Source organism: Cavia porcellus, unplaced genomic scaffold (assembly GCF_034190915.1).
Source record: "Cavia porcellus strain 051 isolate PalLab524CR breed Dunkin Hartley unplaced genomic scaffold, mCavPor4.1 scaffold_24, whole genome shotgun sequence".
In the NCBI taxonomy this organism is placed as follows: Eukaryota; Metazoa; Chordata; class Mammalia; order Rodentia; family Caviidae; genus Cavia; species Cavia porcellus.
The window spans coordinates 25,886,610-25,904,586 of NW_026947507.1; the positions used below are offsets into that span (position 1 = coordinate 25,886,610).

The 17,977-nt window shown below is 43.9% G+C and overlaps 1 protein-coding gene across 2 annotated transcripts in view; it reads left to right on the forward strand.

The window, feature by feature from the left end:
- The first annotated feature begins 4,056 nt into the window (after window positions 1–4,056).
- The window catches only part of Sh3rf1 (SH3 domain containing ring finger 1), a 144,013-nt gene continuing 130,092 nt past the window's right edge, over window positions 4,057–17,977 (forward strand). For both annotated transcript variants that reach the window (XM_003469135.5, XM_063234777.1), the window contains exons 1-2: window positions 4,057–4,196; window positions 5,694–6,179. In XM_003469135.5, coding sequence (XP_003469183.1) covers window positions 5,787–6,179 — 393 coding nt within the window. In that variant the 5' untranslated portion in view covers window positions 4,057–4,196; window positions 5,694–5,786. The remainder of the gene's footprint in view (window positions 4,197–5,693; window positions 6,180–17,977) is intronic.

Sequence of the window (17,977 nt, forward strand, 5' to 3'; positions counted from 1 at the left end):
TAGCCATGAAACCCTGAATTAAGTATTACTACTTTCATTTTACAGGGGAAATTCAGGTACGAAAAATTAGAAACTTTCTTGGGGCCAGCCAGTACTCACTAGTAGGTGGTACCCTGGTGTCTCCTATCCCAGTAGGAGATACCCAGGTCTGACGTAAGAATTGGGAAGAATGGAGAGATTCACAGAGCACTTCTGATTAAAAAAAAATGCTATAAGGAAGATACATGGGGTTCTGTAGAAGATGATGGTATGCGATCCAGGTGACAGAGGATGTTCAGATTTATTCAAGGTGATGGGAAGAAATTAGCTTTGAGCAAGGGAGTGACATCATATGTTATCCATTCTTTGTAGCTTGCTCTGCATGGCACTGCCTTCAGGGCAAGATTAGGGGCACAAGAGTAGCAGCAGAGGGGCTGGTTAGGACAGCCAGAAGTAAAAGGTAATGGTGGCTTAAAGAAAGGTGCAGTGGAAAAGGTCAAGAAAGGTCAATTTCTGTTGCTAGAACAGATTACCAGAGACTGGATGATTTATAAAGACAGATTTATTTGGGTTTACGGTTCTTGACAATGGGAAGACAAAGAGTATGTACTGGTGTCTACTTGGCTTCTAGTGGGTGCCCTGCACTGCATTATAATATGACAGAATTGTAAGACAAGAGAGCACATAAAGAGACAAATCACGAGTGGTGGCTTCACCTGATAACAATCATCTCTCACAGAAACTAATCTAACATTATAAGAGGGGAAACTCAATTTTTCAAGAATTATTAACTCAGTGCCATTAGAAAAGCATTAATCCCTTTATGAGGGCAGAACTCTCAGGACCCAGATACCTCTTAGAGTTCCTACTATCTCTTAACACTGTTACACTGGATCCCAAATTGCAAAGGATTTTTGGAGAAGACAAATCACACCCAAATCATAGCAGGAGGCAAAAGGAAGGAAGTAGAAATTGAAATATATTTTAGGAGATGCTGGTAGACTTGGTGGAGAAAGAGAGGAAAAAAGGAGAAAAGAATTGATGACTAGATTTTCAGTTTGAACAACTGGGTAATGATTGCTGTCAAAAACATGAAAAATAGGAAGAGAAACACATTTTGAAGGAAAAGGATAATCACACACACACATATGCATGTGTCAACAAGAGTATCCAAGCTTATCAAAGAATACTTGGGACTGAGATTTTAAAAGCTTAATTTGTGTTACCACTAAGATCAGTAACTTTTCTTATTCCTTGTTTTTTCCCATCTGCAACTTGGGCATAATTATATCTGTCTTTATTGTTCCAGAGAGATGCAGACGTGATAAATGAAATAATATACATGAGTGCTTGTAGGAAAACACTTTGAAGTCTTGGGAGGGTAAGAACTGTCTATATCCAAGCTGTCATTATGATGGCACAGAGTTTATATTTTTTATGTATCTCCTCGAAGTCATAGGGGTCATAAGCATAACTCACTCAAATTCTTTCCATCATGTTCAGTCGGAACATGAGAAGATAATGAGAAGAAATGAGAAGACAAAAGTGCTTGTCTTTCCCCAGAGTTCCTTACCCTATATATTCTCTGAAAGGAATTTGCAATTATTAGTAGTTCAAAACTATGCAAGGGAAGGATAACCAGTATAACTCTGCCTGAGTGATTTTTGGTTGATAATAATAATATCTTACACAAGTAGATGTGAGGATTACAAAGAGCAAATATATAGTCTCATCTAGTCCAACATCACTCTAAGAAAGGAATTTTATCTGTTTGACAGATTGAAAACAGCTCAAGAGGTTAAAGTATTTTGCCTAAGACTTCATTTCACAGCTACAGTAACTAGAGCTAATAAAAGGGTTGCATTCCAAAACAAAACAAAACAAAATTCAATGAATATGCACCAGAGGTATTCAAAGAAATGCAGCCATACTCCCACACAATATCCATGGAATTTATGTGCTGGTTCCTTTGCTCACTGCAGTCTTGGGACATACTGATTTCAGTTCTCTGAAAATGGGGGTGATTACTAATTTTTTGCCTATAGTGTTAAGAGCTGGACCAGCTGAATTTGGGTGTTGTTTCTCTAAAATGAAACACGCAAACAAACAACAAAACTAGAAATAAGAACAAAACAAGCTGGGTGTGGTGGTGCACCTTGCAATCCCAGCACTGAGGAAGGCTGAAGCAGGTAAATTCTGAGACAAGTTAGCAAGAACGTGTGGTGTGGGGAGGGGGTAGCTGGAGATGTAGTTCAGTGCTACATTATTGGGGTAGGAGGGGAGGCACAAAACAAAACTTGTCCTTTGCTCTCCTAACAGTTGCTCCTTTTTCTTGGGAAGAGTCACATTTTTACCTGGAGTAGGGGACACGATGATGATGTGTAAAAGAGAGGGCCTTAGCGTGGTGGAGAGAAAGCTGGATTCTGCCTCAGGAGACCTGAGGCTGAGTCTTGGTTCAACATTCCTTACTGTGAGCGCAGCGGAAGGAAGTTAATAACTTAAGCTGGGTCTAACAACCCTTATCGGTTGGTTTCCTGGCTGTGCTTTCCCAGCCAGCCTCACCTTTATCTGCACAGACTCTTATGGGTTAAACAGTCACTCAAAATGCCTTGTTTGCGTAATTCTCCATCCTATCCATTCCCTGTCTTCCTGCTAACGGAGAAGTGGTAGCTGGTGTCCATACAGTATCACTCTCAGCATGTCGATCTACTTAAAGTTAAGGAAAGGTGACATGTGAGTTAAGGAAAGGTTGCTGTGACACTGGAATGAATGCGTGTTAGAGTGGTTAGCATGCTGCCCGCTGCCCGGATTACATTGAGGATCACTGTTACTAGTTTCATTTCTTCTTTCCCAACTGATCCTCATTTGTCTCGAATGGTTTAGCTGTGGCCTTGGCTGGAGACTACAGGATAATCTGAGACTCCTCTTAACATTTGGCAGCGTGGTGGGTAGCCTGGCACGGATATGTTGCATAATCTTTATGACCCTTTCTTCCCGATTTCTGCCTAGTTTCTGCTCAGTTTTGCAGAACAGTATTTGGGATTATGTCTGTAAACTGATGGCAAGTGCAAATAAAACGATGTCAACTTTGAGATCAACCACAAAAAAATTTGCTCTCCCTCTAAACTGAGTCCGGAAATCAAACCTACTGGCACCTTGTTTTTCAAGACTACACTTCAGAGCTTACAGGTGTGCGCCTGGGGCAACCAAAACAAAGCTTTAGTGTCACGAGGGCTGCCTCCCTGGCTCAGATAAAAGAGGTGCCCTCCAGATAGCTCCGTGGCGCCAGGCCCCCGCTCCTCCCCAAGTCAGACTTTGAATCCTCCCCCTGGAGGGCAGGTACGGAACGCCAAGCCATGGCTGGGTTTCCTAGTCCTTCTCCTCTCTCGTTTTGAGATTTTGGGTCAGCATTCTCCAACTTGCTCGGGTCTGCTGTGGTCCCCGAGGTCCGGCTGGCGAGCAGCTGGCGCCCAGCGATGCAGCGAGTCTGTCGGCTAGAGACAGCACTTGGCTCGGACTGCACCGAGCAGGGCCCAGGGGGCGGGCGCAGCGAGCCGGGCGGGAGGTCGATTCCCGCCAGGGCCGCTCCCGCCGCCCCGCCCCGGCCCACCCGCCCGCAGGGGTTGTCTCGGGCCGCCGGGCACCGCCGCGCTGCCCCCGCGGGAGGAGGACGCGCGGGCCCACGCCCCGGGCTCCTTCTCCCACTCGGCCGCCACTCCCACCGCCGTCCCCGGCAGCTCCATTTTCCAGGCGTGTTCTCCTCAGGGAGAAGAAGCCGGTCCCCAAACCTCCGCCTCGCCGCCCGCGCCCCCGGGACCGCGCCCCAGACTCGCAGGGTCTCTCGCTCGCCGCGGGCCCTCGGCCGCCGTGGCCGCCGCCCTCCCGGCACCGGGGTCCGCGAAGGTGGCCCCGCGCCGCGGGACAGCGCCGCCCCGAGGTGGCGCCCGCTCCTGGGGGAGGCGCTGCGGCGCGGGCCGCCCCCTCGCGCCCGGGGCGCCGGCTGCGGCCCGGCCTCCTTCTCCTCCTCTTCCTCCGCCCTCCGCGGCTGGGAAAGTGGGAGGCGGCGGCGGCGGCGGCGTGCTGTGTGTGCGCGCGCGAGGGGGCGGCGGAGCGGAGTCTCCCGGTGCCACCGCGGCGTCAGAGGCACAGCGAGCGGCGGGCGCGGCGGGGCCGCATCTGCAGCGGCCGCGAACAAAGAGGAGGAGCCGGGACGCGAGGTAGGGCGCGCGGCGGGGACGCGGGGTCGGGGACCCTCGTCGCGGCGGAGGCGGTGGTCGCCTTTGCCCCCAGCCCCCGCGTCGGTCAGTGTCTGTCCGTCACCCTCGGGTCCCCGTGGGCCGGCCTCCCGGACCTGCGGGGACTGCGCCCGCGGCCTCTCGAGGGCTTTGCTTGGACCCCGCGCCGGCGTCCCCTGGGGCGCAGCCCCGCGCAGTGCACCGGGGTGGCTCAGTCTCTGGGGACGCTCCTCTAGTCTCAGCGGGGTGATAGCTCGGTTTCCCGTGCACTTTGTGGGGCTGAGTTTCGCAACTTAAGCCTGCGTGTTTATTTTTTAAGTCCTTAAAAACTTCCAGTAGTGGTGTAGGGGAATTTTTGTCCTCGGCCTGACCTAAAGGCGGGCGACGCTGAGGCTGTTGGATGAGCTCCCCATTCCGGGACCCATCCAGTCGCTGTCCCAGCTCAGGACCGTGCTGCGCCCGCGGCAGCAACACCTGGCTTCGGGGTGTGTCTGCGGCGAGCGGCCGCCGCGCCCCCTGCGGGGCTGGGAGTACCTGAGCTTAGCTGCGTGCGAGCTGGGCGCTGCCCTGGAGTTCCCCCGCCCCGACTTGGTCAAGAACAGCTGTTAATGCTGCCACCTCAGTCTTGTCGTTTTTAGCTGGGCATTTACATTTCCATTTATTTTGGTGGTGGTAATGATAGGTGGGTAGGTGGGGAGCGTTGCAGTAACTAGTTTAAATGGTTTTTCTTGAATGGCCTTGTTTTCATGTTATGCTTACAATTTTCAGTCCAGCATTCCATTGTCGAATTCTTTTGGTGATCATTTCGCAGGATTTTCTGAATGAGATCCGGGCAGGCCGTTCAGAAATCCATTTCAGAGTTTGTCAGCCGCTGCTGTGAACAGTGCTGTTCTGTTTTAGCCCTTTTCGAGCAAACCTTAGTTGTAGCCTTCAGAATTGTCAATCTTTTTGGTTGGGCAAGATTAAACAGTTGTATTTTGAAGACAGAGGAGAAACATATGTGTTTAATATTGGATCATTTACCACAAGGATCACCCAAAGCATGGTTTTCTAAACGCTAAAGTAGTTTAAAAATTGAGAACGTGGTTGGATTTAAGAGTAATTTCAGGTGGAGGAAACTTTCAGTTGCTTCTGTTCAGCTTCTTTTATGAGTTGAGAATATTTTTAAAAGGCAACTAATAGCATTTTGAAAAAAATATTTTTTTAATGTATTGCAGGAATCTTTTATAGTATTTGATAGCTATTTATCTGCCCTGAGCTTCTGGATATCTTCGGGGATTACTTATGAGCTATTTTAAAAGGCTGTTTTGTTTTTTAATTGTTGACTTTGGAGTTTAGAAACCACATTCCACAGCAAAGCTACAGTATGCAGAGGAAGCACTTACGTGTACTTTTTGGTTCCTCACTTCTCTGTGAACTTTCCCCTCAGATAACTAACACTGATTTTCTCTTCTTCCTTCTCTCTCCCCTTGTCTCCAGGACAGTCTGAGATGGATGTTACATGAATCATTTTAAGGACTGCACATAACTATGACCATTTCTGAAGCTCTTTTCTCAGTAAAGTAGATCAAGATGGATGAATCTGCCTTGTTGGATCTTTTGGAGTGTCCTGTGTGTCTAGAACGCCTCGATGCCTCTGCAAAAGTCTTGCCTTGCCAGCATACGTTCTGCAAACGATGTTTGCTGGGGATTGTAGGTTCACGGAATGAACTCAGATGCCCGGAGTGCAGGACTCTCGTCGGCTCAGGGGTTGAAGAGCTTCCCAGTAACATCCTGCTGGTCAGACTTCTGGATGGCATCAAGCAGAGGCCTTGGAAACCTGGCCCTGGTGGGGGCAGTGGGACCAACTGCACAAACGCATTAAGGGCCCAGGGCAGCGCTGTAGCTAACTGTAGTGCAAAAGATCTGCAGAGCTCCCAGGGTGGACAGCAACCTCGGGTGCAAGCCTGGAGCCCCCCAGTGAGGGTGAGTAGCCTGCAGAGGCAGCTGGGTGGATGAACATGGTGATGATCACATTTTTTATCTCTATTCTTTAATTTCATATTTTCTAAATCAGCTCACTGCTTAAGAAGCCATGCCTACTGAAACAGATTATACTTCACAGTTTTTGTTTTCTATTTTGGAATGAGATGGCTATAAATGATAAACTTATTTTTAATGTCTTGATTTTTAAATTTTCTCAGTCTATTACTTTAAAGACATTTTAAGGAACAGAAAGCATTCAATGAAATGTAAAATAGCAGTTTGACCTATTTTAAAATGAAAATTTAATATGGTTTTACCCTTTTGATGGAGTTTGCAGTCATAATTATGTATGTATGGGTACATATGTGAATATATGTTAAAAATATGTGTGTGGGTAAATCATACACAGGAAATCAAGCCTTAATCTTCGCTTTGCTTAGAGTCATTCTATTGGTTTTATGAATGCACAGCACAGAATTTACTGGTTGGAGGAATTCTTAACAAATCATGGCCACAGGTAGCAGAGTTTCGTTGCTGTAGCAACAGAATGTCACTTAGGACTACGCTAAAATGTCTGGCTTTATGTTGAGCTGCATAGGGAATGAAATGAAATATTTCCATCAAAATGATTTTTCTTAGGATTTGGGCTAAAATAATTTTAGATGAGCTTAAATATTTGCACAGTGACTACAACTTGTATTTCTAAAGGGAGAATGTTCCAAATAAATATAAATTAATTTGCAGATGCTGGCTTCCTGATAAGATGAAATTTTTTTTTTTTTGTAAAAAAGTCATGGGTATCAGATAATGAAAATATTTCCTTTTTGTTGGAAGAAGCAATTTTGATAATTAGCCAAATGATGAAGCTTTGAGAATGTTTTTCAAATATTCATAAGTCCAAACGCAATTGATACAGAACTTAGTATAGAACCTAATAAAGAACTACCTACTGGAATTGCCAATTGGTATGAATACACAGATGTGGATTTTAGACAGCAGTAATAGAGTGTTAGTTCTCTTAAATCCTTGTTAAGCCCATCTTTTGCAAGTGATAAAATTTTTATTTTTTCTTTTTGAGACAGGCCCTCCTATGTAGTTCAGGCTGGTCTTGGGCTCACTTTGTAGCCCAGGCTGATCTCAAACTTGCAAAGGATTCTCTTGCCTTAGTCTCCCAAGTGTTGGAATTACAGGAGTGTGCCACCACACCTGGCTTTTGATATAAAGTATTTACATCATGAGATGTAAAGTATATAAGACATTCTAGTAGCTAGAAAACTGTATTAGTAGAAAACAGTTTAATCACTAGGCTCTCCAGTTTCTATGGATCCTTATTAAATTTTTTTAAGGATAGAATTTTGGATTAGAGACATTTTCTTTCATTATTTGAAGCTCACTTGTGAAATTGATCTGCTTATGGCTTTCCTTAGATTTCTTTTACAGCATTTGCTGGTTCCTTGATTAGTATATGTGGATTCATTAATATTTTAACCCCTGGAACCAGTAATCAAGTTGATAAATTCTAGGTCACTGGACCCAGGTCTACACCTTAATAAAGGGGTAGATTTGTATCTCTGGGGAGGTTTTTTTTCCCTGTTACTTTGACTAGGGAAAGCATAGCTTCTGGCTATGCAAAAAAGTGTCTTAGTTGTTGATGCAGTGCCTTACCTGCTGTGAGGAATGTGTTGAATGTTTGATCACTGATAAGGAGAGGCTCAAGCATTCAACTTGCGTTTTAATGTCCATCCCCTTCCTTCCTTCCTACTTCCCTTTCTTTTCTGGGGATTAAACCCAGAACCTTCTCACTGTGCTGTATCTCTAGCCCTTTTTCATTTTTATTTTGAGACAAGATCTGTGGTGCTAACTCGCCCAAGCTGTGCTTGAATTTGGTGATCTTCCAGCCTTACACTCCAGAGTGCTGGGGTTACAGGCATGTGCCACCATGCCTGGCTTATTTTCTTTCTGACTTAGAAAGGGACTGTTTGATGCTGCATTTTTTATCTGAACAGCTAAGCTCCTAAAATTGAACTTCACTGGCCTTTTGAAAGTTATTTACATTTTGATCTTGTTAGTATTATTTTTCTGGTGTACCTGATTTTCCTAATTTGCTTCCTATTTCTTCTTTGGCATGAGAAAAATTACTTGCCAAGAGGCTCAACGAACTTGAGCCTTAATAGCTTGGCTGAAATAGTTGAGGTGGATCAAACAGGAGATATGGCTGTTCCTTAGCAGAGAGTGGAGGTGGGGATGAAAACATCAAAGCAGTAAAGCAACTCAGTAGTCTAAGGCGAAGCAAATGATGCAATTACCTGGAAAAGAACAGCTTTTTCCCCCTAGTTTCTCATTAGCATTGACCAGTACACTTTGCTTTCAAGTGCTCACAATAACTGAGGCTATACATATAGTGCAAGTGCCTGAAAGATAAAAACGTCTCTAGAACATTCTCCTTTTAAAAGTAAGAATGTTACATGTGGCCACATGGCGGTCATGATGTGCTCCTCTGGACACTTCCCTGAGGTGACTGTAATGAATCCCAAACATACATCCTTCTCCCTTAGATGTTCTGACACAAGCGAGTGGCATGGCGAGCCTGTTTCCACATGTTGTGCAGAGCTGAAAGTGATAACATGTGGAATGTTGCTTGAGTTTACTGGTTATGTTCTGTCTTACGTTAGGTTGTTGACCATGTGGCTTCCTCATGCAGATAGCTGAGGGAGATTGGATGTTATCAGCAGATCTGAACATTTCCAATGTGTGACACACATCTTGTTCCCAGAGTTTTAGCGTTTCCTGCCTAATATGAAGGAGAATGGAAAGAGTAAGTGTTGGGTTGGAGTCTGCATGGTATCTGCCAGTTCTCAAATGAAGAATTCCTATTGATTTCTAACAGTAGAAAGAGCCACAGGCCAAGAGAAACGGTAGCTAATCTTCAATGGATTAGAAAACGTATCTGCAGAGGATTATATATATCTAAAAGATATATTTTATGTAATACATGAATATATGTTAATAAGTTGGAAAACATGTTTAGTTCCTATAGAATCGTGATCTCATAGACTAGTTCAGTTTTGCTATGTGTAGTTTCATTGTCTTAAAATGTACTAATGTCTGTACATGTATCTGTCCATCTAGATATCATTATTGCCTCCACCTCAAAATGAATATATTCAGTAAAGATGTATCATCAGACTACTAATTGTCAGCTCAATCTTTCCTTTAACAAGTATTTATTAGGCACTTACTTTATGCATGACTCCTCTCTAGCTGTTGGATAGATGATGTTGGGCAGATTGGATAAAAATTCTGCTCAGGAACTATTTGAGCATATGGTCAGTATCATGGGAGAAACATTACTAACAGAATAGCAGGGCAGGTGTGTCATTAAATACGACCAGTTCTGTGACAGAGTAGGGGAGAGCATACGAGAAGGAACTGTTTAATGTGCACATGTTGGAAGTCCTTAAAAGTCTTCCTTGAGGCGCTGGAACTGATATCCTAAGAGTGAAATGATAGTTACTGGATGAATAGGGGTGGGGCCAGGAAGAGGCAGAAGGAAATGCATTCCAGTGACCCTACCCTACAACCAGAGAGGAGGGTGAGTGTCAGTAACCACAGGCTGGTGACACAAGATGAGGCTAAAGGAAGGATAATACACAGGTTGTTAAGAATACCAACAAAAGTCATGTGAGGTTTGGGGTCTGACAGTGAGGACTCCACTCTTGGGATTGGAGAGATGGGGCTCACTGGGATGGAGACCGTTAGCTTGGTCTTTAGAACAGGGAAAGGTAGGAAAGGGGAACACAGGTGACATTCTCTTTTCCTTGCAGCTGCCAGTGTGTCTCCATTTCCTCATAGCTTCCTACTTACTCTCCCTCCTCCTATTGCTTTTATGGGCGGATTTGTGTCTTTCAAAATGCTCTTTGGGAAGCATTAACCCCTAGTAACTCAGAATATGGCTCTCTTTGGAGTTAGGGCCTTTATAGAGTGGGTTAGATAAAACAAGGGCCTAATCCAATGACTGGTTGTCCTTACAAGAAGAGATACAAAGGAAAGACCGTGTGGAGAAGATGGTTATGTACAAAGCAATGAAAGATGTGTTCGAGAAACAAAACCTGCCAACTCCTTCGCTTGGACTCTTCTGGCTTTTAGAACTAAGAAATGGATTCCAGTCTGTGGTTATGGCATGTGACTTCTAAAGGCCAGCCCTGCAGGGACCTTTCAGTTCACTGCCAGTCCCCCCAGACCTGGAGTGGTCCAGTGCACTGTGGCCCTACTTCTCAGGTGGAATGGAATGCTTTCGAATTGTTCGGGCTCAACCCCACCCCCTCAACTGCTTGAACTGTCGGCTGTAATTTCATAAAATAGACAAGGATGTTGCAAGAACAGTGAGGTTTATGTGACAATATCCCAAATACACAGGAGGGGCGAACTCTTATTACTTTCTTATCCTTAACACATCGACTCTTCTGTAACTGGAGTCTGCAGAGGTGCTTGGCAGGACTTATTGGTGTCTGGCATTACTCAAAGGAAAGGTAACAGAGAAGGAATTGAAGGAGTGTCAGGGAGTAAACAGGACAACTGAGTTGCTCCAGGTAGACCTCGGAAAGCTGCTGCCAGCTGTGAATTGTACCTCTGGACGTCTTTGACATCCACTCAGCGGACAGGTATCCTTGGAGATCTCTTTTTCAGACTCAGCTCTGTGCTGTGCCTTCACTATGCTAGGACAAAGGTGGCATTAGTGCCTGTTTCTGTTAAAAAGCTGACCGACTGGGGAGATAGCATGCACAAGCAGTGGCGGCATATCGTGAACTCAAGAGGGGTGATCAGATAGAGAATAAGGCCGTGGGAGTGGGCGGATAGCTTGGGTGTGTGGAAGGCTCAGGGCAGTAACTGTCCGAGGCACTGATGTCCTCATAGAAGGGGTCGAGGGTCTCTCATTCTGGGCCTAAGTATGACATTATTGTGGTTTGGATGAGAGAGTGTTTCAGTGTTTCAAAGTGACTGAATTGTAACAGAAAAGGTTTGGACTTTTTTTGGGGGGGGGGGACAACTGTCGTAGATATTCTTGATCTTGTATTTTATTCATCATTTTATCCTTGACCCTTGTCCCAGATCTCATGTTTGCTGCATCCCTAACCTTTAAATTGTTACTAAATCAGGCCCAATGTGAGGCTCTGGGATCTGTCCCCTCCTTTTCTGTTTTTTTTTTTTTCTGGTGCTGGGAATGAAATCCTGTCCTCAGATGCTAGGCTGTACCACTGTGCTACATCTTACCAGCCCTAGGCTCTGGGATCTTGAATGAGGTAGAAGGCAGGGATGGGGAAAGAGGTAGTATACTGGTCATTTAAAAAGAGAAATGTTAGCTGATGGCACATGCTTATAATCCCAGCTACTGGGGAGGCTGAAGCAGGAGAATCACAAGTTTGAGGTTAGCCTGGGCAACTTAGTATTGTTATAGGCAGCCAAGTTAGAAGGCAGATGGGACCAGGCCCTGGAGACCTGACACAGAGGACCAAATAGCTTATGACTTTGGAGACAAACACTTCCTGCTGTCGGCGGGATCTCAAGACAAAAGGTCAAGCAGATACACCCACATTCTAAGGATTGATAGTCTAAATATAGTTATAGAAACCCTGAGAAAGCTAGGAGTCACCATCCCAGTGCCCTACAGGACGAGTCACTACTTTTTAAGCATGCCCACTTGCTATGTGACTGGCTTGCTTCTCCATTCGTTCCCCACTTAATCAACTTAATCTGAGCTATTAATCTTATAGTTGACCACAGTTCTGTCCTGCTTTATGCCCTACCTTGGACCCATCTCACTTTGTGGTTTTACTCTACAAAAGTCCCTAGAAAAAAGAATCTTTGACAATCCACTTGGGACGCCTTGTGTTTCTCTCTCCCAGACGGAAGCTTTCTTTCTCTCAATAAATATATTCTGATGTTAACCTTCATTGTTCCTAGAATTCATTCTTTGATTTTAGAGAATACAAGCTCCTACCGGACATCTAGTAGGTTGGGAGTTTTATTCTTCTATATCAGTATGGGATTCTGTCTTAGAATAAAAAAATAAATAAAAAGGGCTGGAGATGTAAAATGAAATCTTTTTATGTCAGAGCATATGTGCCTCATTAAAAAAATCCTTCCTGTTCATGTATAATACACATTTAAAAAATGCAGAGGTTATATGTGCCACCCTCGATGGATCATGCTTCATTATTTCCAAAATGACTATAAATTTTTCTTTCTACATTATATTTAAAAAGTAATACAAGCCATGGTAAGAAATTTAAAAACATAAAATATATATAGATATAAAGGAGAGAATCAAGTCTTCTATCTCTATTTCTTTATTTTTGGGTACCGGGGATCCAACTCACGACTTGGAGCTTGCCCGGTAGGTGCTTGTGCCACTGAGCTAAATCCCAGCCTCTAGTCTCTATTTCTAATCCTAGGGATGACTACTGGGAAAATGTGTTTTGTACTTCTTGAAAAAATTTTTTGTTTTGTTGTTTTGAGACAAGGTCTTGCTATGTTGTGCAGACTGGCCTTGAACTCACTTTATGTAGCTCAGGCTGGCCTTGAACTGATGGCAGTCCTCTGCCTCAGCCTCCTGAGTACTGGGATTGCAGGCATCACCACCATGCCCAGCAAAAACATTTACTAGAAATGGAGTCATATCATCATGCTGTTCTGCAGTTTGAGGTTTTCTGCTGAATGATATAATTTGAATGGCTTTCCATGTCTACTCACATTGATTCATGTGAAGGCACTGTGCATTCTTCTCATTTATGGCTATAGGAAGGATGGCCAGAAGACTAAAGACCAGGTCCAGGCTCTTCTAGCTAGTACAAGATGGAGCTGGGATTCTCCCCTGGACTATCCTAATTGCTTCCTTCCTGTGAGCACGCTGTCTTTCAGCAGCAAAGATTGCCCCTGAGTCCTCAGGCTGCTTTCTGCAGGGGCTAGTTTTCTCAGTTATTCTTCTCACTGCCCTTACTACCTGGGGTGTTTTTTGTTTGTTTGTAGACCAAAAGAAGCCACTTAGAACTTTACAGTGATAACCGCCCTGAAAAATAGAACTGCCTTGGCTTGGTGACTGGGAGCAATTTAGAGGTCAGAAGTCCACCTGCTTCTGACACTAAGAAGGGCCATCAGCTGGGCCTCTTATCTCCAGCATAAGGCAGACTGGAGCCCTGAGGCGCCTGACCTCTGTTGCTTGGGGCTGGGGGTGGGGTGGCCCAGTGAGGTTCATCTTTGATTTAATAGAATCTGTAGTGTCCACATAGGTTTTAGCACTCAGAGAAGTCTTACTGAGTAGACGAGTGAAAAAGTGAACTTCTGCTCTTCACAATCTGTAAATGTAGGATTAACACTTATTTAGCCTGTTAATGGATTGTCTTGTTTCTTGAAGTCAGCTAAATGAGATGTTGCATTACAGAATTCTATCCCTCTGGGAGGTCAAGGCAGGGGTTCACAACTTTGATCCAGCTGGGGCAGCATACTGACTTACTGAGACCTTGTCTTAAACTAAAAAGTTTTTAAAAAGCATTTTTTTTTTTGTTTGTTTGTTTGTACCGGAAATCAAACTCACAAACTTGTGCTTGCCAGGCAGGCACTTACACCACTGAGCTAAATCCCCAGCCCCCCCCCCCCTTTTTTTTTAAAGCGAGTGTAGCTGAAGACCCTGGGTTCCATCTCTGGTACAAAATAAGTAAGTGAAATAAACAAAAATGGTAAACGTGGGACGGCTGAGACTGCTCCCACTGTAGCATGGCTACACTGTTCTGTACTAAACTTAAAAAAAATGAGTAGGAAAATACTACAGTAATGATAAAAGTAAATATATAAGCCAGTCATAAATCATTATCATTATCAAGCTTTATGCATTGTACAAAATAGTGTGAGTGTTTGGTTTGTGCCAGTGGTACCACAAACACATGAGTCATGTTTGTATTTTGATACTGTGACAGTCTTGAAGTCACAGACATAAGGGTTTTCATTCCTTTGTACTCTTTACTGCCGTCCTGTGTGCAGCCTGACCTTAACTGAGTGAGTCATCATGGCACATCCCTACTCAGCCTTCTTTTAAACAGTGCCTCACCCCTGATGGCAGCCCTCTGCAGCCCCACCTTGGCTTCTGCATCCCCAGGTGTGGCACCTTGATAGTTTGTTCCCTTCCCTGTCTCTCAGAATGAACCGCCTTAACCTGTGCCTGTGGCCTGCACTGTCCTAGTGGCTAAAAGGGGAGCAGGGAAGTTGTGACAGAAAAGGGAAGGAACAGAACTCCTGTGTTCCTCTGCTTTTCCAGGTTGCTTTCCCGGATTGCACTTTTGCCCCATAGTTAGTTAATGGCTTCAGTGGAGGGAGAGAATCAACTCAGAGGCACTCAAGAGGCCTTGGAGTAGAGGCAGTACCCAGAGCTCTTTGCACAGCTCCGCACCTCAGCTCTAACTTCTACCAGAAGAATGCTTGCTTTCCCCCACTCTCGTCAGACAGTCACTCCTTTAATTAGTCCATCCCCTCTCCAGGCTACTGCTTGATGTGGTTTAAGCAAACGCAGGACAGCGTGTGAAAATGTTTTTTTAAATTTCAAAGTCAGAAGGCAAGTGACTTTGTAATTCTGCAGCAGGCTTCTTCATAAGGATCTATAATATAATAGTATAGCAGCCTAATGCACGTAGTAGAGTGAGGAGCTCCCCAGGCAGCTCTTACTTACGTAGCAGCCTAGTATAGTCAGGTGTTCTTACAGTTCAATACTGTATGGCATTTAGGCGCCTCTTTGGGACTCAGAACCCTCTCTCCAAGCTTTTCACATAAAGAGTATGTGTATCTCCTGTACCTCCTTTTACACTTCTTTCAGTGGCAACTTTAAAAAGAAAAGCTCTGAGCCCCAGCCCCCATGTCTGTGGTCCTCGGTCCTTCCCAGCATATATGCCTGCCAGTGCTAGTCAAGAGGACAGTAGCAGTTGCTGTGTGAATGGTGACATATGGGTAGCTGTAAACACAGCCATTTTAAAGATAGATGTGTGAGTGGGCTCTTGAGGGGTGGCTGGGAAGGGAAAGGAGGTGCCGTTTCAGATGCTGACAGTAGCCGTTAAGTAGTAGGTTATTGGCGTTGCGCAGCATGGGAGAAGTGAGCAGTAGGAAGATGTACAAATGAATTTTCAAGTTATATTAAATGCAGTGCAGAAGAGCAGTGGCTGTCAAGTTTGAACAGTCTTCTGTTAGCCTAAGGAAATAAATTCCTTATTATTTTTTTGCAAGAAAAATTTTCTTTTGAAACACTGCATTTGCATTATTTATAGTTCAGGAGTGAATGAAATAGAGTAAACTTTCAATATTTTAAAATGTAATGACTGTTCCTAAGCAATGAAGAATTATACAGACGTGAAATTAAAGTTTGCCCTGTTAAAGTTGCATATCTAGCTTTAATTTAGGTGAGCAGTCTCCAGAGTCATACAGTAGCAGTAGAGTAAGACCATCAGTACGTAGAGTACCAACAGCTCTTTTATTTGTATAGTGTTCCTGGGAATATGTGTAAGCCCTAATGTTTAATCTATTTATTTAATGGTTGTAAAGAATTTTTAAAATAATAAAGATCTTTAAAAACCAAACAATAAAAATATGAGAGTATTTTTAGCTCTCTAAAAATTAAACCTCCTTATAACATATTTAATGTTCAACTTTCAAACATTAGGATGTTGTCAGACCTGAGACTTTGGTTGAATGGCACTGTCATGTGACAGCTTGAAATGTTTCAAGAAAGTGCAGATCTGGCATCAGAAAACTACTGGTCTCATTGCAGGAGGCGTGAAAATGTTTTAAGTTGAGGTACTCTACGATTGAAAGAATGTGAAGACGTTTTCTAGTCGCGGCTTTGTGAAGTTAGGCGAGTATTTTCTCTTTAGACCAGTTACCTATTTTTATAAAGTGAGGCTCTCCTGAGTTGCTTTGCAGCCCTGAAATTTTAAGCTTAATAACCCTAGGTACCAGAGGTCAACATGGATACTGAGCATTTAGACAAACTGAGATTAGTATTTTGTTACCATCTTGGTATAATATAATGTGTGCTTCTTACGGTGGTCACCCAAGGACAGCGAGTGTGTCTCTGCTGTCCCCTTTAAGAAGCTGCCATGCTTCTAGGGACTTTCTGATGAACCTTTAGATAATCTGTGTTTAGAGGCAGATGGAACCAGAAGTTGGAATAGTTAAAGGAGCTTGTCTTAGGACCAAACTCTGGGTAATATGTCGATCGTGATCGAACTCTTTTCTGCTTGAATACTGTCCTCATGTAAAATTGTATGAAATTCCATAAATGAGATCTATCATAACAAGCTGTTGACATGGGGATTCAGTGTCTAACCCACACATTTTGGAGACACTTCAAACCGCAGCAGAAGGTAACTCACTGAGTTTCTTTGGGGTTAGACAAGCGTGGATGGGGCAGTTCTAGTGAAAGGTTTTGTGGAGATTACTGTAAATTTATCCTCTGCACTGGGACACTTTTGAGAGAAAGAGATGTTGCTGATAGTTAGCAGTCAGCAGGAGTAGGCCAAATAAGGTCAAAGAGGATCATGTGGTCCCTAGCTAAGGACAGTGTGAGTAAGCAGGCAAAGGTTTCCTCAAGAGCAGGGCGATGCCAGGGAACACAGAATCTTTTCATACAATTTTGGAGGAAATGAAGAGGAATTAACTTCTCCTCTGAATGCTTCTTTTTCTGGACCTATGGTTTCTGTAATACAGAAAATGTGAAATAGAAGACAGGATTTATAACAGGCAGAAGTTCTCTATTCCTTGTGATTCTTGGGCAAGTTACTTCCTTAATTTAATTTTTTATCTGCAAAATGATGATGGATCTACTTTTGCAAGCCCACGAGATGAAGAATCCTCAGTGCTTAGGACTGCAGTGTTGCTCAGTAAGCATCTGTTTTCTCTTTCTAGAAATTAGAACTTTTTATACCATATTACAGTTATATTGAAAAAATTGTGTGTGTGTGTGTTGTGGGGGATGGTCCTGCTAATTTAAGTAATCAACATTTACAATGTTAATGTAGGGCATACTGTTTTAAAATCAATGTACTGTCAGGTACCCAAGTAATTTGTAACTTGGTGAGTAGAGATGATGCTGAGCAAATAGTTTACTGGTTGTATCACTGGAGTGGAACTCTGGTTGCATTAGCTTCTGTGGGCCTCACCTGTTACAGATTACAAACAGCGTTATCTCTAGTATCACTTCCTCTTATCCTACAGGTTTCCATGGTCACTTGGCCCTTGTTGTGTCACAGGTAGAGGAGGTCTGTTACCTCACAGAAGCTGAGAAGCAGAAGGAGGGAGGAGGGTTCCAGGCTCCAACATCCCTTCTAGAATATTCCCTCAATGGCCACCTCTTCCAGGAGGCTCCACCTTTTAAAGGTTCCTCTAATAATAATGCCACAAGGTGGAGGCCAACCTTTCACCACATGGGCCTTTGGAGGACATAGAAGATCCCATCTCCATCAGTGTGTAAGACTCGTAAGGGAAGCTAGCTGTGCTCTGCCATGCTGTTCTAGTTTTCTTTTTTTTTTTTTTTTTTTGTCTTTTTCCTTTTTGTCGGTACCAGGGATCGAACTCACGACTGCCTGCTTGCAAGGCAGGCGCTTATGCCGCTGAGCTAAATCCCCAGCCCCGCTGTTCTAGTTTTCTAAGATTAAGGTCAGGAAGGATTGTTACGCCTTTACATGGGTGTTTATATGTCCCTGCACATGATATATGAGAGTGTGAATATGTGTGTGTGTGTATTTTTTTCATTTGTAGGTGAT